Source organism: Sceloporus occidentalis, unplaced genomic scaffold (assembly GCF_023333645.1).
Source record: "Sceloporus occidentalis isolate IW3139 unplaced genomic scaffold, rSceOcc1.0.p SCAF_159, whole genome shotgun sequence".
Taxonomy (NCBI): domain Eukaryota; kingdom Metazoa; phylum Chordata; class Lepidosauria; order Squamata; family Phrynosomatidae; genus Sceloporus; species Sceloporus occidentalis.
Window position 1 is genome coordinate 742,881 of NW_028317139.1, and position 26,288 is coordinate 769,168.

Genomic DNA, 26,288 nt, shown 5'->3' on the forward strand with positions numbered 1-26,288 from the left:
GACCTGCATCCTACTCCCCGGCAACTGTGGACGTCTACGCGATGCGCTGAGACAGTCTCCCCTGCCAGCACTTTCCACCAACCTCTGCTACCGGCACGTCTGCTCGATGTGCTTAATAGATACCAAAAATTTTAAAATACAGTGTGTTAGTTAGAATACTGTTTTACTATTCCACTAATGTGTATTTTTTTTAAAAATCTAAATTTTTCTTTAAAAAGCAGCTAACTTTTAGGGTGCCGCCAATAATCGCGTGAGGCCTGTAATCGAGCCAATACGGTATTTCTCTTGGGTCTCTTGGAAATAAGCATTTTTATATGATAGTGTACTATACCGACATTTTCAGCAGAGAATTAATGTGAAAAATATACAACAATAATTAAGAAAAAAAAAGAGACTATTTCTATCTGAGACATACTCAATATAATACATGTAATTACCAAGCCATTTTTTGAGGGTAGATTGAAAAAAAGAACATTTCAAACATGATTAATACTTTTCATCCATCAGTAGCCACATTATTCATCATAGCAGACAAGCCTATATCTTATGCACCAAGTGCAGGCTATGATTTTAATAGGATATCTCATAACATATCCTCTCAAGAATAAATATTTTCTAGTCTTTCAGAACCATGGCTTCACTTTGTAACCTTGTGTAAAAAAGAAAACAACAAAAGTTATATCTGTGTACAGTGGAAATTTATTTCTCATTAGACACGGCCTTCAGTTACTCCTTCACAGTTCTTTAGCAGATTCCTTCATCAATCTGAGACATCAACAAGATAAAGAATGTTGGTTAAGACATTACTTGCAGTTAATGTATTTTTGGTTGATTAATGGTTCTCTAAACATATACATCAAGAAAATGTGTCACATCATCTCTTCATAATCAAATATGTTGCTAAAATTATCAGTGATCGGAAATGGTTTACTCTATTCAAAACAGTTTTCTGTTTGTAGAAATTTCACTGCGTCTTCAAATCCATCTTGAAAAATTGACTCCATTTGTTCTTGACTTGGTGGGAACAATGCTTGATTAAGTCTTTCAAGATTGGCTGTTGATAGCTGTAGCAAAGATTTAAATGAGGACAAATCCATTATTTACATGCCTAGACTGTCAAAACACACAAGTGCTGTGCAATGCATAAGAATTTATTTCTAATTAAAGATCCCAAGACAAAAAGAATAAATTGAAAACTTTTTATGACTTACATATTTAATATCAACCTTGCAAAACCAAACTAGTAATTTTAGATCAAATTGATAAAACTCTTTCTAGAATTTTATGGTTTGATATTAAATAGTTCACACCTTGCATCACTGGAGAATGTGTATATTTCACAGAAATAAATCCCAAGCTTTAATTCTGTTATTCTAAATGTGGAGGAGGACAGGCTCTCTTAAATTATATAGAATATACGGTAGGTATCCAGTTGTGTATGTTACAAAATGCTGCATAGTTAAATAGTTACACGAGAGGATTCTATTTAAACATATTTTTCCTAATGAATATGATATTATAACAATATAAATAACTAGAGCGGACTATCTGATAATAAATCACAAGCTATATTTATGAACTATGTCCTATAGACAGAGTTTTATCAAATTAAAATAGTTGTCATATGTTTAGAAAGTGTACCAACGTATATCCATTTCACCATCTACAAAAATTAAACACTATTTCACGTAATACAAGTTTAAATTGCACAAATATTAAGCAATAATAAATTACCAATATGTCCTGCTTCGCTACTTTAAGATATAAGTCGACATGTCCTCTATCTTCAGGGCAAATATTGTGTCGACCACAAAAAGGTGACACTGTTATAGTGCGTCCAATGGGCAAAATGGGAAGACTGTTTGTAAAACCTCCATCAAACCATTTCTGTAAAAAAATGTAGAATTTTATTATATTACATTACATTAATTTTTACTGCACCAGTTGATTCTGTAGGACCATTAGAATAGAGGTAATGAAAATTAATAACGTTAGAATTGACAATCTGACAATAAGTTTTACACACATGAAGACACGCTGGTACAGAAAGAGAGGAGAGTCGTGCTTGCTGTGAGCATGGGAGGTTGGGGGGGGTCAGATGGAAGGATAGGGACTGTCCCTATCAAAGATCATTTGATTGTAGGTGGGTTGATGCGGAGAAGTCAGTGGCATGAAGATCTTGACAGTGGGGAGGATTTCAAACTGCAAGTTGAAAATATTAGGGGGGGGTGAATGTTCCTCTAAATGGGTGGTCTTTCAGTGAGTATTTAGAGTTAGTGGAAGTAGGAGAGGGAATGGGTAAGGAATTTCAGTGCATAGTGTGTGTAAAATCCTGGATAAGCGAGTAGGAAGAAAAATCAATAGCAAAAGAAGATGGTTAGGAGAGTGTTTAGAGATAAGTACAGATATACAGAGGGTCACTGTGTTGTTAAGGACTCTATAGATCAAGCTGTTTTTAAAATATGTATGTATATATATATATATATATATATATATATATATATATATATATATATATATATATATATATATACACACATATATCGATATATACACACACTCTATTTGGGTAAGACTAAGTGTCTACTAAACATACCTAAGTCATTAAAGAAGGACACTGTATACAGTAAATGCAAAGGATCAAACAATTTCTCAAAGAATATAATTTGTTGAATAAAAAACTATTTGACTATTCCTGCTAGTGGAACAGACCAGTGTACATTAATATCAGTAAAATATTTAAACAGAGAAGTCATGTTTTACGTTTAATTAGATCCTCTATACCGTATTTGCTCGATTATAAGACGAGGTTTTTTTCAGAGCAAATGCTCTGAAAAATACCCCTCGTCTTCTAATCGGGGTCGTCTTCTAATCAGACCTCAAATAGAGTCTGATTAGGAGACTAAGATCCAGATCCCCCGCACCGCTGCAGGGGACCTGGATCCTCCTGTCTCACCCCCCCCCCCCATCATACACACTTACCGGTGCTTCCTGCTGTATTGCCGGGGCAGCGGGTTGACGTCTACGCGATCCGCGTAGACAACGTCCGCTGCAGCCGGAAGGAGGTGTGGCTAGCAGCGGGGGTTGTCTGCGTCCGTCGCGCAAACCTTCCCCGACTGTCAGAGATCAGAGTTCCCCGCACCGGTGCGGGGAACTCTGATCTCTGACAGCCGGGGAAAGTATACGCGACGGACGCAGACAAACCCCCGCTGCCAACTCCACCTCCTTCCGGCTGCAGCAGAAGGCGACGTCAACCCGCTGCCCCGGCTGGAAGCACCGGTAAGAGAGGGCTGAGAGGGGAGGGGAGAGTGTGTGTGTGTGTGTGTGTTAGTTAAATGGGGGTATAGGGTGTGTGTGTGTGTGTGTGTTAAATGGGGGCATAGGGCATTTCTGGAGTGGCGTTAAGGGGGCATTTAATAGAGCACTCTGCCTCCTGAAATGCCTTATACACCTATATGCCACTCTGCCCCATAATATGCATTTTAACCCCCTAAATGCCAGAGTGGCATATAGGGGTATAAGGCATTTCTGGAGGCAGAGTGCTCTATACAATGCCTTTTAACTCCCTTAATGCCACTCTGTCTCCTGAAATGCCTTATACCACCCTATATGCCACTCTGCCCCATAATATGCATTTTAACCCCCTAAATGCCAGAATGGGATATAGGGGTATAAGGCATTTCTGGAGGCAGAGTGGCATATAGGGGTATAAGGCATTTCTGGAGGCAGAGTGGCACATAGGGGGTCAAAAGGCATACCATGGGGCACAGTGGCATATAGAGGGTTAAAAGGCATATCATGGGCCACAGTGCCATATTGGAGTGGCAAGCCTGGGGGCAGATGTGCGTAACTGGGGGACAGGTTGGAAAATACAAGAAATAAAAACAAAAAAAATATTTTTCTCAATCATAGCTTTTATTAAAAAAAATAGTTTACATGAATTAACATTTACTGGTAAAACTTTTTTCCTTTAGGGTCGTCTTATATTCAGGTTTTTTCTTTTTTTCCTAAGTTAATATTCAGATTTTGGGGGGTCGTCTTATAATCAGGGTCGTCTTATAATCGAGCAAATACGGTATTTTCTTTTCTACACACAGACACATACAATTTTTTAATCTGTTCAATTATACTAAGCATATCGAAGATTGATTTTTTGCATCATTTGAATACCACTGATCAAATCCTTTTAACAAACTTGTAATTCAAACTGTAATCTAAAGCTTATTATTTCTTTTACCTTTTACTTTACAAGTATTGAGAACTATTGCAGTTTTTAGAGATGTTGCACCAAAAGAGACTAAACATGACCCAAACAGAACTGTATACCTACTTTTGGCCCATATATATATACATACACATACACACATATATAGTATATATATTTATATTATACAGTTTGTGGATTTATATATTTACAGTACGTTTGTGTTTGACCCATTCGTTTTCGGGTGTTTTGGTTCAGACAAAAATCTGTGGGTCATTTTAGCCCAAATTCACACTTACTCATTCTCTCACACTCTGTAAATGCTTCCCTACCTTCTCTGCTGATCAATTGCAATCGATGGAGAGGATGTCACCAAAAGTGCTCTGATTTGGTGGATAAAGGAAGAGGATGAAAGAGAGAAGATAGAAGAGAGAAGAAGATGAAGAAGAGGAGGTGGTCGTCAGAGAAGGTAGGGAAATATTTAGAGAGCATGAGAGTGTAAGTGTAATTGAAAAGGCCCACAAAGTTCGGTAGGCCTGCACATTTGGTTCAGCCAAAGAAAGAGAACAAACAGAGAGTTTGTGAGAGAGTGAGACTGTGAGTGAAAGGGCCAACACATTTTGGACGAAAATACAAAGTTTTTTGCTTTGTTTTCTTCCATTTTTCGGGCTTAATACGATTGGCAGAATTAACTAAAATTTGGTACATTTGCAATTCGTATTAAGACATACCTCTTAGTTACTGAAATTAGGTGTTTCAATGAGACACATTGCTATAGGTGTATTAAATGAAGAGCCAAGCCACGCAGTCTGCATTTACAAACAATTGTGAAAAAAACTGGTTGTTCCGAAGAGCTCAGTGAATTCATGCGTGGTACTGTGATACGATGCCTCCTTCGCAATAAGTCAGTTTGTAAAATCTTATTCCTGTGAGATTTTTCAGGGTCAACTGTAAGTGGTATTATTGGAAAGTGGAAAAGTTTAGGAACAGCAGCAACTCAGCCACAAAGCCACACAAAGTCACAGAGTGGGGTCACTGAGTGCTGAGGTGCATGTTGCCTAAGAGTCACCTACACTTTGCCAATTCCGTTGCTGAAGAGTTCCAAACTTCCACTGGCATTAATACCAGCACAAAAACTGTGCGGCAGGAACTTCGTGGAATGGGTTTCCATGGCCAAGCAGCTGCATGCAATCCTTTCATCACCAAGTACAATGCCAAGCATCGGATGGAGTGGTGTAAAGCATACTGTACTCTGGAGCAGTGGAAACGTGTTTTGTGGAGAGACAAATCACCCTTCTCTGGCAGACTGATGGGCGAGTCTGGGTTTGGCAGGTGCCAGGAGAACGTTACCTGCCTGACAACATTGTGCCAATTGTAAAGTTTGATGGAGGAGGGCTAATGGTATGGGGCTGTTTTTTTTAGCGGTTGGGCTAGGCCTCTTACTTCCATTGAAGGGAAATCCTAATGTTAAGCATACCAAGATATTTTAGACAATAATAGGCTTCCAACGTTGTGGGAAGTTTGGGGTAGGCCCTTTTCTATTCCAGCATGACTGTGCCCCAGTACACAAAGCAAGGTACATAAAGACTTGAGTTTGAGTTGAAGAACTTCACTGCCCCACAAGAAGCCCTGATCTCAACCCCATTGAGCACCTTTGGAATAAACTGGAACGAAGCTTGCGAGCCAGGCCTTCTCATACAACATCAGCGCCTGACCACACAAATGTTCTACTGGATGAATGAACACAAATTCCCACAGAAAACCTCCAAAATCTTGTAAAAAGCCTTCCCAGAAGAGTGGGGGCTGTTATAGCTGCAAAGGGGGGGAAACAACTACATATTATTATGTTATTATTATTTAGAAAGTGATGTCATCAAAGTTCATGTTAGTGTTATGGTCAGGTGTCCCAATACTTTTGTCCATATGGTGTATATATAAACATAGAATGTGTCAGCAGATTAGAACCATTTGGCCCATCTAGTCTGCCCAATTTATATACTTTAATTAGTCATTGGCCTTATTTTATATCTAGGAGAGCCTTACGCTTATCCCTTGCATGCTTAAACTCCTTCACTGTATTAACATCTACCACTTTTGCTGGTAGGCCAATTATTATTATTTATTGTTTTATATAGCGCCATCAAATTCTGTAGCACTGTACAATGGGTAGACAGGACTTAACAAGTAGTATGTAACATAACAAATTGACTAACAGAGACAACAGATGAGGAGGGCCCTGGTCAAACGAGCTTAGAGTCTAGAGAGAGGCTAATGCACTACCCTCTCAGTAAAGTAATACAGTTCTTTCTGATATTACTTTTAATCCTTTGCCCCTCTAATTTATGACTATGTGCTCTTGTGGTGATAGTTTTTCTTATTTTAAATATAGCCTGCTCTTATATAGTGCAGATTCCCTTTAAGTATTTAAATGTTTCTCTCATCTGTCTCGTCTCTCTTCTAAGCTGTACATGTTAATTATATATGTACTAAGAAGAGTTGTTAGGAAGACAACTCAAATAGCACATAACATAACATGGCTATTTATTTGAAGAAAAAATAATTAAATTAGTTTACCATAAACATTTTCTTTTCAAGTCTAAAACGACTTTTTATATCAAAAGTTCAATAACTTGTATGTGACATATAGAATGACTATATTCATTATCACCTCTCCTTTATATTCCACAGCTTTGATTCCAGCATACACAGGAATAAAACAACTTGCCAAGAGTACCTGCAAAAAAAAAATAAGCTTCTTTAAACTATAATGAACATGTACTTTTGAAACAGTATCTGATAAAGTGGTGTAAAAAATAATAACATAAAAACATCACACCCTTAATAAATGTAAAAAAAAATAATTATTTTTTACATTAAGCACCCAAACATACTGAGAAAACCAAATAAATATAATGTGACATTTCTTATAACTTCCCTTTAGGTTTCTGTGCAGGAAACAGTTCTGAACTCTTGAAGAAGTTGCCTTTGTGAAAAAAGGTGATGAACCTAACCGGCTTCTTGTTACATAAAAGATATTGTACAGAATAATATTGCGGTAGCAATAACTAGCAAAAAACAGATTTCCTTTCTTTTGTACGATAAACCTATTTCTGTAGGTTTATTTAACCCTCTGGGTGAACGGGGGTTGAGTTTTTCCTACATAGGCAAATTTTCGGATTTTTGCTATAGTTACCTTTAGATGACAACCGTAGAAACAGTTTACACTTTATTAAACACTTTATCAGACAGATTGCATGTAGAAAATTATTTTTTTTAGCAATTGCTTTAAAAAAAGTTTAGTGCTGGGTTGTGAGTACTGCTATGTCAGAGACACATGACATTGGATGTTCAAATACCACATAGCTGGCACTCTATGGAATAAACATTAAAGGTGCTGTTCCACATAGACTACTGAATTCAATACATAGTCATGTAAAAACTTGCTTCATTTCTAATTGTTCAAGGAATGTTTATTATGCGATGCAAAAGCAAGCACTGACTGGATATTGCCATACAATCAATTGGTGTTTTCATCAGATATATATATTTTAACAACAAACATAACACACTTAACCAGGTTTATTTTTTTAAATGCTGGAGAGCCTAGTTAAAAGGGCATTTCAGCCATGATATGCACTTTAATGCATATGATAGCTGCGTGGTCCCTTTAAATGTCCATCTGGTCCATTTTGCAAATGCATGGAAGAATTCTGCAAAATCTCCCCAAATGCATATTAAGGTACACATATAATTATATGCATTCTTTTATAGTTGTAATTTTAATCTATTTTATGGAAAAAAAAAGTACTGACATTTTTTGCGGATACTCACATTTTTATTTTCCCCCAAAATAAGTATGGATGTTTCCATACACTATATGTATGTTGTTACCTGGGATGACCTTTACAGGAATAGCCAAGTCACCTCCACCTCCATTTCGAAGATGAGACATTAGTCTGCTCAACACTGTTTGCTTCACTATGACTGTCCCTTTAAGTCAGTTACTGACATCTCTACTACAAACATTAACTAGAATGTTTAAATTGACTGAGATCTTTTTCAGCTATACTGTACTGTTCTTCTGTGACAATTTCAATTGTTATATGCCAACGCGTATTGATTTGGCAATCATCATTAGTGTTCAGCAAATAAAATCGCCGACAGCACCTGCAAAATACTATTCTTTCTAAGGCAGCCCATTGCATTCTACGCACAAAGTGCTATTCGTAGAAGCTTTTCACAAAGTTTTAATCGAATATACACAATAGCTGCAAGGACAAAACTGACCAAGATATTTAGAATGCCGCTCTAACTTTTTTGAACTGGAATTCAATTCCACAATACTACCATTAAGAATTCACAGGGAAATGCAGTAAAGTAATGCACGAGTAACATTACTGTTGTGATGGGCGAATGTCTGCTTCATAACCGGCTATGTCTGCCTTGTGTCACCTGAAATGAGTGTTGGAAATACATTTAGCATACAAAGGCAATACATGCTTAATATTAATCCTATAAAGTTAGAGTATCATCTCCACATATAGTGATCAAAGTATGCAAGAACTGGGGGGTCAACAGCAGCAACACCATTGACGTAAATTGTTAACGGTACAAAAAGCATGTAATCATTAAGGATAGGTTTACTCGCTGTATCTTGAAGGTCCTGCATAAGTTTTTGCTACCAGAGGAACAAGCCAGGTCTGGTACAGTAGAGCGACTCTGCCTGGGGTGTCTAAATGAGGGGGGACACCTCAGCACCTGGGTGCGTACTGAAGCAGATGCGCAACAAAGCACCCCTGTAAGCACCCAAATTGCTCGCAGGTGCAGATCTCACAACTAAGCAGAACGTACAAGCAAGGGGAACAATAGATATATATAGACTGTGTATGTGTCAGTGTACAGTGTTACAATGAGTATGTGTGGGAGGGTGACAGTGTACAGGGCTAGAATGAATAGCCATGTGTGTATGTTAGTGTACAACGTTAGAACAAGCACACAATTACAATGAGTATGCTTTGGGTTTGACAGTTTACAGTGTTATAATGAGTGTGTGTGTGGGAGTGTGTTTGAGTATGTTAGTTTGCAGTATTTGAATGTGTGTGTGTGTGTGGGGGGGTGTCAATATAGTATCAGCCAGTGTGTGATGTCAGTGCCCAGTGTATGGTGTGTTAGTGTATGGTGTTCAACTGAGTGTGCATGTGTTCGAATATGGAATAAGTGTGTGTGAGCCAGGAAGGTGGTCGGCAGAGTGACATGCAGGGAGCAGAGAACTGAGAAGTGAAGAAACTGTACAGAGTAGGGCAGAGCAATTTGCCAGTGTGATGAACCCTGTATATTCAGCTTGAGCCTGCATAAGAAATAATTGCTTTTCCCTATATTCTGTCCAGCTGCATCACTGCTAAACCCTGCTAGGCTTTAAAAAATTTTGAATGAGCACATGCAATGTAGCTTTGTCCTGATTTGTCATCGTCCTATCTCCATGTCCAGAGTCCAAGCTAGGATACTTTCTATGGGAGAAAGGGGGGTTGGGCAGGGTGGGGAGGTGGCACGTGTAAGTTGAGATATGTGTCAGGGCAAATCAATCTAATGACCTAACCCTCACAATGTAGTGAAACAGCAGGCATAAGATATCATATGCCAGCACATAGCTTTGCTAAGTTAAGAGGTGGCCATGTGGGGCCTGCAATTGGTTAACTGCTTGATCAATTTCACAGCTCAATGGCTGATCAGGGGAGATCTTATGATCTCTCCAACCTGGCCTTTTTTACTACTAAGTGGTATAGTGGGGCTGCTCAGTAGGACAGTCCCATACTATTACTACTGTTAGGATACTTGTGCATGAGCACAATACATTATATTTAGAAAGTGTTTCATATGTGGGCAGTGGTTTTCCACACCTAATATGACTTCTTTCCTAACCTTCTTGTAGCACAGCTAGTCAGCCTGGTACAGCTGAGCCATGACCCTCCCATGTCTAATATGAAGATGATGCGATAGAAGGTGGCGCGTTTGCAAATAGGCAAACAAGTTAATAGTTGATTGTCCCGTACAGTATACTTGGCATTTACTCAGAGTGCCATCTCTTATAAGTGCAACAGGACACACAATAAGTGTTTTTTAATTAGAATAGTGAATACTCAAAGAGGGAATCCATAGAAAATCTGCCAACTCTACACGTATTACTTGCTTAACGGCAAGCTAACAATAGCCTTAACGTGTACTTTTCCATTCAAGGATGCAAGTAGGAAAAAAAGCACTGCAATATGGCAATATCACGACACAGACAAATATACAGTATAATGTAAGCCTTATTTAAAAGCAAAATTAGTTTAAAATAATAAAAAAATAAGAAAACTATGATTTACCTCTTGTGTTACATTTAAACAAGACAAAACATTGCCCAAAGAGCTATGATTTCGGTGTCCTCAATTAGTCTGAACTTTTGGACTTAATCCCGAGGACAACATCACAAATCCATGAAATAATTACTGAGGAATTTATAATCGCATGTTTTCTGACATTTCAACTAGCATTCCAGTTGGACTATTGTCAGATGCTCATTAAAGTAAATTGCCATTTTTATTTATTATTTTATTTTCAACAAACAAAATAATCAGCACTGACACCAACATTATTCTAAACACACCAAGGCTTTAAATTATACCAATTGTAATTATATGGGGTCTCGCACATGCTAGGCTTTGCGTAGTATATATGCAGCAGTTGAAGTTGGGCGTTGTTATTCTATGACTCATAACAAAATAAAGATCGTTAAGTACAATTAGTGGACTCAAATTAAATATTATATACCTGGAGAAAAGGAGTGGAATGAGTTTGTAAACCATGCTAACAGATGCCACAATTTAGCACTTCTGACCCTTGTACAAGGTGATCTGGCTGTTAACCTGGAGAATAACTCAATCAATTATTATTTAGAGCTATCATGATGGATCCTATGCAACTTTAATCAGTATGACCTCGAGCTGTCAATTTGTGCTACATTGTTACTAATGGCCAGTGACTAACAATGACTAATCTCTATTAGTACAGTCATAGAACTGGCACAGCTGAACCGAAGTGTCATGCCACAGAATGCGACAACCAACAATGATAGACATATGTTTTAGCCTTCATGAGCCTCATCAGTGAGATGCAGTTAGTATATTTTCTAGGTACACTAAAATAAGCGTCAATGTTAGCAGTACCATCTTAGACTCTTTAGGGGGGATCGCTAATCATTAATACAGAAGGGCTAATAACTAGCTGGGCCACCCTCAGTGACAACTGGAATAACGGTAACTCCTTACATCACTATGGAGTGATTGTCTTTTTTAAAGGTCATACCCCAGCATCTCAATTGTATTCAAGTCAGGTCTTTTACTAGGCCACTCCAAAATTTTCATTTTGTTTCTTTTGAGCCATTCAGAGATGGACTTGCTTGTATGCTTTAGTCCATTGTCCTGCTGCATATCCCAACTGCCCTTGAGCTTCTTGAAGATGTTCTTGTAGCAGAATTCATGGTTCCATCAATTAGGGCAAGTCACCCTGGTCATGAAGCAGCAAAGCAGCCCTAGACCATGGTGTTCTTTTTGTGGAATGCTGTGTTATATTACATTGTGTTCCTTGTCATTGTATTATTGGTTGATGCATACTGTCTGCCTTGTATATTTTATGTAAATTCTACCTTTGAATACATTAATAAATGTATTTCTATCTGGTGCCTACTTTTTTCGGGCTGGCACCTTAACCTCCCTCTTTTTCTTTCAGGTCTGAGCTCTGGTCACTTGCCATTATATTTGCAAACACTAAATTGTGCGTGTTGCGGCCTGTACTGCATTATCATTTTCTGAAACAAAGACAACACATTAAGCAACGTTTTACACCTCTTGTTTAAGTTTTAAACTGAAACTAAACATTTTATAGATATTAAAATTGTTTTATGTGCGTAAATTAAATTGAAATTGATTACATAACATGCACTGTTACATATTACTACTTTGCCTTATAGTAAAAGATTCAAGAGACCCTAGAAAAAAATTGGGTCTGTTTTGGCCAGTGAAAATTGCTAATGTATACAGAAAGTTTAAAATTTTAAACAATTAAATTTTAAAGGTTGATGTGGAAGCCAAGATTTCCAATTAGGGAGACATTAAACAGTCCATGTACGAATAAATTACTGTAGTGCATATATAACCACACACTTAAAAGCAATACCGCTCTCCTTTTATGTCTGTAGTTGCTGAACCCTATTGCCTATTTCTTAGTCCCTTAACACTCAATATGACAAAAATGTAATCTTCTGTAGGAATCAACCCAAGGTAATCATAAAATGTTAAAGGCAACTGGCGAAAATGTAATTCAGAGTGAATGGAGGGTTTATAATTGGGCTTCAACAAAGTCACCTACAACTGTTTAGCAATTTGAAAGTTATGAAAGACTGTTTATGTCTTAGATCGACATGAACCAAAAGAGATTTTCCTTTTGTTTTATGATGTGAAATTTTTGCCGGCGCCACGTTGTGACAAATCTGACTTTCCAACAAAATAAATATTTTCTTGAGGCAGAGGTCATATTATACAATTTATTGGAGGTAGAAATGAAATGGAGAAAAGGTGGGTTATTTTAGAGGATAAACGTCTTGAAAGGAAAGAGAAACAGACCTGGGCTAGTAGCCTGAAGGAAAGCAAGGGACATTTGTTGGAATAAATAAGGCTGGAGAGGGACAGAGGGAATAGATAGATGGGTCTGGTCTACAATAGTTTGTGGGCCAGTAAACTTGGGCTCTCCATTGTTTGTATTTGCCAGTGGGATTATTTTATAGCGTCACGTGCAGTAATTCCACAAGAGTACACAATATACGCCATTTTCATCCTTGTGCAAAATGGGAAGTGGAAGAATTTTATCATAAGATGAGCAAGCAATAAATCTGCACTAGTAACAGAAATCTTGGAACAAAATATTTTCGATAAAGGCTACATGGGGAGGCCGTCTCATCAATAAGAAACAGTTTTGTTATTGCATTAGTGGGTGCAATATAAATTTGGAAAGGGTATAGGACTTAGCAAAATCAACTCTATGGACAGGTGTTTAAACATTTTATGCACAAAAGATGAAATCATTCAAATATGAAATAGATAACAAAACAATGAAATGCAGATAGTTTAGCATTTGCTGTATACTAATCTTTACAACTTCCACTAATTTCATTCTGTTAAACAGCTCCTCAAGAAGGCCACAAAATATTTCCATTTACCAAACTGAGTGATAACATTGTTACCTTAATGAGTTCCTCTCTGGAGGCAAATTTTGAAACCAGTAGATTTTCTCTGCTTTTGGTATTTGTGATTGATATGCACAGACGACTCTCAGCTATCTCATGAGCTTTAGATGGAAGAATTGATTCTATGCCTCCCCTATGGCAAACAAATGATAAACATTACTCAATTTTAATTATTTATCACGCAGTAAATATTTTAAGACAAGCTGGGAAATGTGCTGTATCTCCACACCTCAAAAAAAAACAAATGTATCTTTTCCATTCTATAAGCTTCTAGGAATTCTAGAATATGCTCATCTAATTAAATATATGCATTTTTGGTTTACATTATTCTGTTTACCTTAAATATTCCATGAAGTTGTATCTTGGCGTAACTGCCCCAAGGGTTTGCTTTCTAACATCCTCAGAAAACGAGTAGAGGAAATCTTTGCTTACCTACAATTATAATTAGAGTAATCAATATGTTTCCCTATGTATTATGAGTGAAGAGGTGTGAATTTACGTTTCTTCAGATAAAACATGCATTTAGCTCTCAAAACATGTTAAGCAAATAAAATTTAACAGATTGATAATCTCATTATTTCCTTTACGGATTACATTTTTTTAGGTTTTTATGGTGTTACCACGTGCCCACTTTTGTGTCACATAACACTTAGATGTTCTCAGCAACAATTATGAATGAGACAAAAATTCACATGTGTAACCCCTTAAGGACCGGGCTCATTTTTTCTTTTTGTACCCTGTGGGACCGAGGATGTTTTAACACTTTTGCGGTGCTTGTGTTCAGCTGTAATTTTCTCCTCACCCATTTAGTGTACCCACACATGTTATATATTGTTTTTTTTCAGGGCAAGATGGGCTTTCTTCAGATACCATATGTTTTGATCATATCACCTTATTTACTATAATAAAAATAATAAAACATGATGAAAATTTGAAAAAAAAACACCTTTTATGACTTTTCTTTGAAAAATCTTTTAATCACCTACAAAAGGAAGTAAAAAAAACTAGCTAGATAGATTCTATTTGTCCTGAGTTTAGAAATACCCAATGTTTTATGTTTTTTTGCTGTTTTTTGTAAGTTATTGGGCAATAAGTACAAGTAGCATTTTATGATTTCCAAGCCTTTTTTTTCAAAATCTGGTAATTCTGCCTCCATCTCCTCTTTGGAACATCTTTGAAGCCGGTTAACTCAATTAATCATCATCAAACCATATATTTTTGAAAAACAGACACCCCAGGGTATTTCAAATGCTGGTATTTTAACTGTTTCCATGCACTAATTATACAACCACACTTTGTCAAACTTTGTAATAGTAATTTTTTTTATTTTTTTTTTTCACACGAATTGTAATTTAGTTATAAATATAAAGGTCCTGGTATATGTCACTGTCAAACAACACTCCAATATGTGTTCAGCAACATCTCCTGAGTATGGTGATTTCCCACATGCATAGGTTTGTCAGATTGTTTGGCTGGTAAAAGGCTACTTTTGGGACATGCGTAATTCAGGTAGTCATTTGGTAATTCTGCCTCTATATCCTCTTTGGAACATCTTTGAAGCCGACCATATATTTTTGAAAACTAGACACCACAAAGTATTTCAAATGCTGGTATTTTAACCCTTTTATGCATGAGATTCTACCACCTGCCTTTCCCAAAATTAAATTTTGTATTTTTTTTCCACACAAATTGTACTTCAGGAATGAATTCATAGCTCCTGGTATGCGTCACTATCAAACAACCCCCCAATGTGTGTTCAGCAACATCTCCGAAGTGCAGCGATACCCCACATGCATGGGTTTGTCGGGTTGTTTGAGATTTAAAATCCCACATTTGGGAAGTGCACTTTTTTTCTCTATTTTGGTCAGTCTGTACCTATGCCCTATCTTTGAGCCCGGCCACTCCAATTTACCCCATCAAGCCATTTTTTATTAAATCAGACACCCCTTGGTTATTTGAAGTGCTTTTATTTTAACTCTTTGTATGTTGAGATTTTTTTTTGAAATTTTAGCACTTGCTCAAAATAATAAACTTTATTTTATTTTTAATTTTTTATTTATTTATTTTTACACATTTTGCTGGTACTGGATGGTTCCTCTGGTGACTTGATCGCCTCCTAAACTCTTTTAAAACGGGCGTCCGCCGCCATACAATGTATGGCGGATGTTGACGCCCCAGGGAGGGGCCAGACATGGCCCCTGATGCCGATCTCGGCGTTACTGAATGCCTCGACGTCGAGGCATTACAGCAACGCCGTTTAACCGAAGAAAGTGATCGTTGATCACTTTCTAAGCTTATTTAATTTTTTGCTGGTTCAGGACCGTCAAAGGTCGTTAAGTGACCATTTTTCCGTGACGGTCCTGAACCGGCAAAGGTCGTTAAGGGGTTAAAGAATTATTTCTAAGTAGGGGTGGACATTTGGCAGTTTGAAAGTAACAATGTTTCTAATACAAAATTTAGATATAAATTATATTCAGAAAAGTAGGTAGAATAGCACCTTTCACTATCACCAAGCAAGACAGGCAGGCATTTTTAGCTCAGTTTAGTACAGTATAGGCAATGATTGGGTTGTGAAGAAAAGCCTTTCTAAAAAAAATGAAATTAGTTAAAAGTGATTCAAACAGGGCAGACTACATATGCCTGTTAGTTCTTTTCTGCTGTCACAATGTATCTATTTATCTAGAATGAGACATACTAGGTTCACCAGACACGTTACACATACTAAAGTGGAGGAGGTATTTGAGCTTCCCTATACAGTTTCACGTCAGCTGTGGAAACATTTTTACAAATAGGTTTGAAACTGACACAAAAAAGTAATTTTGTTTTTTATTAATATTAATATATTTTTCCTTTCATAGTGCCAATAGATTCTGTCCTAGGTGCTGCAAGGTTAGGGGCACACTTAAGTCACACAGAGGCAATGCCCCTGCACCTCCTTCTGCTGCTACAGGCATCCATGGAGGATGCAACCTTGCAACTTACAGGACTTAAAGGATCTGCAGCTAAGGCCTTGGTGTCAGATACCACAGCACACCTTCAGAGGTCTAGAGGAGTCCATTCCACGGCGGGGGGGGGGTTAGCATGAGGTTGCTGACGAGTCCATGAGTGGTGATCTGGCTATCTTGTACAGGCTGTCTTGTACAGCAGGCAATTACTTTCAAGGGATCCATGTATAACGTGGATATAGAGGCAAAAGGTGATTATTGTTGATGTTATTTGCATCTGCTTACCCAGAATCCCTTGTGGTTGTGGCAGCACCATGATATTTCTGAGGTAAAAATAACCCTTCTGGCTTGTCTAGTGTCTGTAGATGAGTGTTTAATAATGCTTCTACTACCCCCTTAATTTTAAGTGGAAGGGTTTTCCATAACCTTTACCCACTATAACCTATGTAATGGTATTTCTCGTGCTACCCCGAGCCTTTTTAACCCAGAATCACAACCTCATGCTGATGAGTCCCATTAAGGATGAAGTGTAGAGAGGCTGTGCAATATGTTTGTGGCTGCTTCTGGAGCCTGGACTGAGCTGACTGCTACCAGCTGTGTTCAGCTCTTCCTGGCTGAGATGATAAAAGGCATGAAGGGACCCATTGCACACAGCTTTCTGACTTGGATGAATAGTAAAAAAAGCTGGGGTTCTGAGCCGTCTTGGTGTAATGAGAAGTGTTAAGAGATTGTAAAAAAAAAAAAAAAAAAGGCTGTCTGTGAGTGTTCCTGCTTCTCAGCCTTTTGGCTAAGATCAAGTATAGTACCCTTAGGGAGGAGGGGGAAACACTTGATCTTCTGGCCTTAGGGCTGAGGTACCAAGGAACCCAAGGTGCTTATTTGCCCTAGCATCATGCTGGAGTCACTTTTTTATGGTCTGCACGTCCACTGTGAAAGGTGTGCGCACGATATGCACCGAAGTCCTTGCTACCTTGTACGCTTCATTTCCCCTGACCCTTATGGGCTTGTGGAATGAGCAGAATTTTTTGGATTTCGGCCAGGAACGGCTGGACGCTCTATTTATTGCCACGTTTTTGCACGTGTGCCTATTAACTGCTGGTTTGAATTCACGTTACCTAACACGGCGAGGCAACTACATGTTTTTTTGGATTACATTTTGACACTTTTGGTTTGGGGCACTGCACTGCAATTGCAGCTTGATTCAGCTGGTAGAGGTATAGTGGAGCCTTATGGCCCCTTACCTCTTCCATAAAGGGGTCTTACCCTTTGGGGTTTGACCTGAAGTTAAAGGGGTCTTACCCTACTGGGCTCGACCTGGACATCCGGCCCTCCCGCAGGGAGGGGAATTTAGCCTGGTACATCCCCTCGGGAGAGCCAGAAGTAGTTTTTCAGGCTTCTGCTGCCTTTTAAGCACAGAATGCAGCACATAGAGGAGCACGCACCTCGGGCTCCAAAAAAAACAAAAAAAAAACCTGTCCATGAGTGTTTAATAATGCTACTACTACCCCATGGAAAACTAAAAAGCTCCTAGCTGTGCAAACATCATTGCATAACAATCATTTAACTTTTCAAACCTAAACTTGGATTAGCTAATACAATGTGCCATTGGAACACAGGACTGATGGTTTCTAATAAAGGGCCTCAGTACGCCTATGAAGATTTTCCATTAAAAAACATTTCAATCTACAATAGTCATTAACAATATCTACACTGTATTTCTGATCCATTTTATAGTATTTTAATGGACAAAATGTGCGTTTCCTGACCCCAAACGGTAGTATAGTATTCATATGATGCCATAAATAATTTACAAAATGTTTTAAAACATGAACTGCTTAAAGCGAGGTTTAAAAAAAATATCTATAGATTATCACCCTACTCCGCTCTCATGACAGGGAATCTCTTTCGGCTTCCAGATCCTGTATTTAATTACCTTTAGTTTATCTGGGGCTGTTAAAAGAACCGCAGCAGCCAGAGATCCTGCAGAGGCTCCAGCAAAGATTTTAACTGTTCTGAGCAGTCTCTGGCCATGCCTTAGAAGTGCTGATGCTGCCCCCAAGTGGTATATCCCAAGAAATCCACAGGCAGAGAAGGACAAATTTACATGGCTCATTCTGTCCTAAAAAAAAACAAGAAAAAAAAACAGAGCTAAGAGAAGAAAAGATGAAGATTAGGAATCCATAGATTAACAATGTTGGATTAAGTGAATAAACATCTTTCAGGTACTATATTAATATAACTTGACAAACATATACAAGCATTTAGAATGTCTGCATGCCCAGCAATGTATTCCTGGAGCACCTGCTTCACCATTTCACTAAACAATCTTTGGCACACTAGGGTTTATTCACTATACATTATGAAGGTTCCCATTCAGTGAGCTCCTGCTGCAGGATGAGCTTTGATGTCCCTGCATAATGTATAGTTAAATTAGCATGGTTTCTTCACAGTCACTCTTCGAGCTAGATTTGTCCCTTCATGATGAATAGTGAATTCAGTTCCATAATTAAAAGCACAACTCTCCATTTTGCGAATAGACCATTTTATCTTCTGTGCACCACTGTTTACTGGTTGAGCATGATGGGAGTTGATGGGTCTTGGGTTTAATTTTTGGCTGCTTGGTTTTCTTACAGGCACCGTAACACCAACCTAAAAGCAATACATTCCTCTTTCTTCCTCGGCAGCACTCATGCTAGCGCAAAGCAGCAGCTTTTGTTACATAGTAAACATTTGCAAAGCCAGCATTCTGACCTTTTCTCTTCTGCCATAGAAACCAGGAGGTGTTTTTTTCCCCTTTATTTAATCTGCCTTCCTTCCTAGATCCCCAGCCAACCAATAACGGCGAGTATAACTATAGCCAATAGAAATACACGTAGCATGCTTTATGTAAATTATATAAGGGATTTTGCCGCGGGTTTTTTTTTTCTGAGGAAAGCTGCTTATAAAGATTACATGTTGATAGGAATCTTCCACTAACAATACTTCTATTGTTTTCCCTTTCTTACACACATACACACTGTAATTATTTAGCTAGAGTCGGTGCAAGGCTTAGGTGAATGATACAGTTTGCCTTTCTCTGTCCCCTGCCCTTCTGATATATATAATTCATACCTGTGCTGTGACAGCTACCACTGGCTTCTTCATTTCTTGCGAATACATGTCAGCGCTTGCTATTATACTGAGAGCATAACCTCATACTAATGTATTATTTACCTGCTACATCTGTGTTACCTCTGTGCTGACATGGACATCAAGTCCTCTGGAAAGCCTGTAATACAGTCAGCACACGTTCAACTGCTGTGCGTAAGCTTAACTGTTTAGGGCAGCAGAGTCTGGTTCAAATTCTCTCCCATACACAATAAAAGTGTATATATAGATATAATACTAGTATACTAATTAATAAATTAATTAATACTAATATAGATATAATACTAGTAATAGCATTACAATACAAATACACACACTTTATATTCTGTGACTTCACCTCCTGAATGCATGTTTTTTTAATTATAGAGGGTCAAAACACTATGACCAGAAGATGTTTCTTGTAATTATATATTACTAACAGGATGGGTAAAATAGAGCTTAATGACTTTTTTTCAAACCTTTTTTCTTCCTTTATTCGATTTTTGTACTGAATTTTATTTTTTTCCTGTTTCCAACCCTGTTTTTACTAGACTTGTGCATTTGTATGAAACCTGAAACGAACATGAGTGGTGCACTTTCGTTGTTCAAACCGCATACCTAAAAAACTAATATGGTGGCCGGTAAACGTACACGTTAATATCTCCTAGCTAATCTCCCTGGTCCAACTACCTCTAGCCTACCTTGTCTGCGTAGCATCGCAGGGGTTAACGGTAATCCATAGGATTGTGCCAGGAGTTAAAGGTCTCTAAGAGCATCAACCAGTGCCAGAGCGACCTTTAACTCCTGGAGCCAGGAGACCAATGGTCTCCCCAGGCCAAGTTGCTCCTGCAATGGTATCTCTTTGATTTCTAACTCACTGTTAGATGATGTTCTTCATTTGCACGTGTCTTGAACTTTATAGCTTTTATGGCTTTGCGAGTAACATTCTTATGAATGGTTTCTTAAGATTGGTATATGATATATGTTGGAATATGTATCTTTTTTTGTCATTGGTATTAATTTGTTGAATTTGTGCTAGCTTGGTTACACAAACATGCAATGTCTGTGAGTGAGCAGTGCCCCTTCTTTGGATTTTCTGGCTTTGGCACCCCTTACCTCTTTTTTTTTCATGCTTTCTGTTTACCCTTTGCAGTCTTTTTTTACTTCTGTTCTATGTTTCCTCCCTCTTTGGCAGTTCCCTTTTCCCTAAATCTTTTTTCCATCTTACCTGCTCAACATCTCATCTTTTCTTCACTTCTTCTATCTTCTTTCCCTAGTTTTTCTTTTATCTTTCTTTCTGCCTTTTTATACTCTTTCTAACGTTCTGCCCCCACACTTACATATACATACATACATGTATTTACATGTATATATATTGTGTGAAAACAAAGTACATCAATTGTATGGCTTTACATATGAGCACATAATAACAATCATCTGTTCTTTAGCAGGTCTAAAAATATTAGGTAAATACAACCTCAGATGAGACATATTGACAAATTACACTATGTCATGATTTACTCAGCAAAGATAGAGCATGGACATGGAGAAGCCATGTGTGAAAACTAAGTACACCTTATGGTTCAATAACTTGTAGCACCGCTTTTAGGAGTAATAACTTGGATGACTTTATAAGTCTCTCACATTGTTTGTGAAGGAATTTTGTCCCACTCTTCCTTACAATGTTTCTTCTGTTCATTAAGGTTTGCAGGCATTTGTTTATGGACACCTCTCTTAATTTCCCGCCACAGCATTTCAATTGGGTTGAAGTTTGGACTTTGACTGGGCCATTGCAACACCTTGAGTCTTTTCTTTTCAGTCATTCTGTTGTAGATTTTGTGGTGTGTTTGGGGTCATTGTCCTGTTGCATGACCCAATTTCAGCCAAGCTTTAGCCGTTGGACAGATGGACTCACAATTGACTCTAGAATATTTTGGTATACAGAGGAGTATGGTCGACTCAATAACTGAATGGTTCCCAGGTCCTGTGGCTGCAAAACAAGCACAAACCATTACACCTCCACCACCGTGCTTGATGTTTGGTGTTTGTGCTGATATGCTGTTTTTTGTTTGTTTTTTTGCCAAATGTGCTCCTGTGCATTATGACCAAACATATCCACTTTGGCCTTGTCTGTCCAAAGGACATTGTTCTAGAGGTCTTGTGGTGCCATGTTCTTTTAAGAGAGAATGTTCAGTTGTACTGTCATAAACTTAAACAGTTAACATGCTGAGGTCTGAGAAGTAACTTGTTTTTTTGTAAATAAATTCTTTAAAAATCAGACAATGTGATTTATGGACTTTGTTGTCTCATTCTGTCTCTCATAGTTTAAGTGTACCTATAGTGAAAATTACGGGCCTCTCTCATCTTTTTAAGTGAGAGAACTTGCACAATTGGTGGCTGACTACTTTTTTGCCCCACTGTATATGTACAGCATGTTTTCATTGAATGTAATGTGTGTCAAGGCCAAAACAATTTTTAGAACATATGTATGAACCGAGTAACATTTAAATAAATACAGCTTCATGTTTGATTTATCTAAAGATGGAGGAGAGAAAAAGAGAAGAGAAAAGAGGATAAGAAATTGCAAAATACAAAAGCAGAAATGGTCGACAGAGAATATAAGGAGACTTTTAGAGACTGTGAGAAAAACGGAAGTGAGAGAGAATTTATTTCTGAAAATGAATGGGTCAAAACCAAACCGAAAAAATGTCCAAATGTTTGCACATAACGTATTTGCCTGAATACAGGCAGCACTCCCCCCCCCACTTTAAGTCTTTAAAGTGGGTGTGCGGCCTATAATCATGGTTTAGCGCAGGGATGCGCAGTTCATCATACGCAGTTCCGGGCGCCAGGCGGGTTTTTTTCTTTCTTTTTCATTTAGCCCTGCTATGGCAAGTAGCAGGGTTAGGATCCAGATCCCCCTCAGCGCTGCAGGAGACCTGCATCCTCCTCTCCGGCAGCCGGTGGACGTCTACGCGATGCGCGTAGACAACCTCCGCTGCTGGTACTTCCGCTGGAGCTTCTTTAACTGGCGTGACATAACCTTCCGGTGCTCCACCAGTGAGTCTTGGTGTGCATTGGTAAGTCTGGGGGGTGGAGTGGCATATCTAGGGGGCAGAGTGGTATTTCTAGGAGGCATAAAGCATATCTGGGGGCAGAGGAGAATATCTATAAGTAAGGTGCATTATGAACTAAGGGAAAGACCTTAAAATGGCTATTGGTTTTCCAAATTTCTGTTTTGTATGTAACATATTCTGACTAACTGTATAATAGATACCAAAAATTTTAAAATACATGTATTCCTGTGTATTAGGTAAAATTCTGTTTTACCATTCCACTAATGTATATTTTTTCTTTAAAAATAATTTTTTCTTTCAGGGTGCGGCCTATAATCGAGCCGATACGGTATACAGTCATGTATAGTACTTCCTCTTTGAATTCTATGGTTTTACATTTCATGACATGATAGAAATCATCTATTCCTCAGCAAGTAAAAAATTAGGTAAAAAATAGGAAACTTCAACCTCAGATGAACACCACATGACATATTACTGGTTTTGTTAGTGTGTGCATCTAGGAATGTTAGCGTATGTCGGTATGTTACTATGTGTGTCTCAGTATATGTGTGCGTGTATGCATGTGGGTTAGTATAAGTGTGAGTGGGTATGTATGTTAGCATGAGTGCAACCTCCCGAGGCCAGGCTCTGGATCTGCACAATCCCAGTAGTGCTGCTTGCCCAGAAGTGTATCGTAATGCTTAGGAAAGTTTTGACAAAGTATTTTAAGATAGAGACTAAAAATAGGACATTGCTGAAACTCAATATTGGTTGTTTCAGATAGGATTAAGAGGTTTCTGTAAGCTTGTAAATAGTTTGCAGGGTTATCCAAGCTGAGCCCTACTGAAATCTTCCTGAACTCGACTGACAGCTTGCAAACGGCTTCACATCAAATGATTACAATGGAAGTCAACTAACCGTGCAGGCCCATATGTATGTGAAAATAAAGATTTGCAGCCAAAATGCTCCTATAAAACAACATATATAGTATATTACAGTACATATGGTAATATTATTATGTTGTCCTGTATAAAGTTCTATTATTCTATCCAATTCACCAAAATGCATAAAAGCTGCATACATTAAAATCTCGCAATGTACTTGAATTTTATGTTCACGATATTAAAAATAGAAGCTGCAGGTGGAAGTAAACAGCATCATTACCCATCAGATAAACTGGAGTAACTGAAAGGAAGATTAATTATATTCCCTATAATAAATTAATCACTGCTACAACTATAAGGCATTATTTATATTTACTTTTCCAAAAACTGATATCTTGAAAATGTGTTTTTAGCAGCAGATAGCACCCAACAATATGCAGCAGTCACTTTGATTTATATACTCTTTACTCTTGTAGAGGCTTTCGGTACAATACACAAATTGCTCTGATATGCATTGCCTTTCTCACCAGTACTGAAAGGACTATATAAATGTGCACATTTTTAAAATGTACACGTCAACTTAATTTACAATAGAGGAAACTAGCTGTTATTTGATTAAGATGCTTGGTTTTCTTTTATTATGTTTAATTTTCTGTACTACATTTTTCTTGCAGAAAGGAGATTTGATCATGCCAGCACTGAAGCAGAATGAGCCAAGTGAGAATTCACCTTACCTTGTAGAGTTGAACATGAACCAAGCAGGTCTTGTCTGCAACATTAGGAAAGTCCATATGAATGTCCCCCCTATGAATGTTTGTAAGGAGCACAATTACATCTCCAGCTCTATTCAGGCATTTGGTTAAAGGCATCACTGACTAACTCTGCTATAACAGAAACTATCCACCATCATTGTTTAGCTTGACTATGATTTGGCTCTTGTGACTGTGCACTGCTGACATACCACACATATGTGGTATCTATGCTCACAATAAGTGGGTGATTATTTTTGTTTTCTTTCTTGTACTTGGTAGCCAATGTTCACTCTAATTTTTCTTAGGTGGTGTGCGCAGAAAATTTCTCTTGTGCAAAAATTTTCCCAGAGCCAAAATTTTGTGCGCACAATATGCTTCTGCAAATGTTAAATTTAAATTGTTATTCTATATTTTTGCTACAGCTCGCTCATGGTTAATAACACTACATTATAGTGTGATAATGTAGTATTAGTTACACAACAGTATTACTTACTGTAATGTTTTTTAAAGGTGAAATTCTCACTGCATAAGTAAATTATGAGCGAATCACGAGCGGAGGCTCCAGGCAGCATAAAGGATAAAAAAAATTGGGAAAAACTGTTGTGCGCAGGGGCGTACCTAGAGTATTTGGCACCTGGGGCGGATCCTGTACGTGGGACCCCCACACACACACTCTTTAAAACTGCATAGCTTCTATCGTTAGGCAAACATTGACAGGGGTACAGCATAACTATTTACTAAGGCAGACATTGACGGTGGCACAACATAACACTTATCACTATATACTGAAGCAGACATTGACCGTGTTACAGCATAACTGCTATCATTATAAAATGAGGCAAACATTGACAGTGGTACAGCATAACTGCTATCATTATATACTAACGCAAACATTGACGGTGGTACAGCATAACTGCTATCATTATATACTAAGGCAAACATTGACGGTGGTACAGCATAACTGCTAACATTATATAGTAAGGCAAACATTGAGGGTGATACAGCATAACTGCTATCATTATATACTGAGGCAAACACTGACACTGGTACAGCAGAACATCTATCACTATATACTGAGGCACGCACTGAGGGTGGTACAGCATAACACCTATCACTATATACAGAAGCACACATTGATCGTGGTACAACACAACACCAATCACTATATACTAAGCCAAACATTGATGTGGTGTAGGCTTACCACTTTAGTGTCTGGCCTAGTATCTATATATATATATATATATATATATATATATATATGCACCGAAATGAAAATTCTGGACCTGAAAATTTAGCATTCACTTGACTGAAACCGAAAATGACCCCCCCCACACCTTTAAAATCAATAACAATATAAATATATATATATATATATATATATTTGATAAACAGCAATCACACTCCTATCATGTCCAGGTTCTAGCATGTACTGGTTGCATGGGCATGATAGGAGTGGGATTGCTGTTAGCAATCATATATATATATTAATATTGTTATCGAATTCTTTTGTCCAATTTTGGTGTGTTACTTACTTTTAATAAAGGTGAGGTTGACACACCAAAATTGAACAAAAAAATATAATTGCTAACAGCAATCTCACTCCTATCATGCTTAGGCAGCCAGTACATGCTGGAACCTGAGCATGATAGGAATATGATTACAGCCTCCCTATGCCATGCTATCCCCCCCCACACACACTTACACATCCATGCTATCACACACACTCATTCACAAACATTCAGTTTAAACTACAGCATAACACCCATCACTCTCACACACTTACTAATTCACTCTCACAGAATGTTTTCCTACCTGTCACTTTTCCTCCTCTTCGTTCTTCCTCTTCTGTGTCCTCTCCTTCCAGTGCAGTGGAGGCGGTGGGCGTGGCTTCAGTGCTGTGCGCCGGGATATGACATCAAATCCCGACGCACAGCATCAGTTGCCGCGCGCATCGCAAGGGAGCAGGATCGGAGGCCTGCATTAACAGACCCCCCGCTCCCTTGATTTTTTTTTAAGACGGTTAGAGGGAGATCCTTGATCT

General features: G+C 38.1%; 1 protein-coding gene across 1 annotated transcript; it reads right to left on the reverse strand.

Annotated features, from left to right (window-relative positions):
• Positions 1–932: 932 nt before the first annotated feature.
• Positions 933–18,542, reverse strand: LOC149280148 (patatin-like phospholipase domain-containing protein 4). Its single transcript, XM_089500780.1, has 6 exons — positions 18,363–18,542; positions 13,822–13,916; positions 13,482–13,617; positions 6,873–6,938; positions 1,735–1,887; positions 933–1,064 (listed from the first exon to the last, which is right to left on the reverse strand). Exons 1-6 carry the CDS (start codon positions 18,540–18,542, stop codon positions 933–935), a joined length of 762 nt encoding a protein of 253 aa, XP_089356906.1.
• Between the last annotated feature and the right edge of the window lie 7,746 nt (positions 18,543–26,288).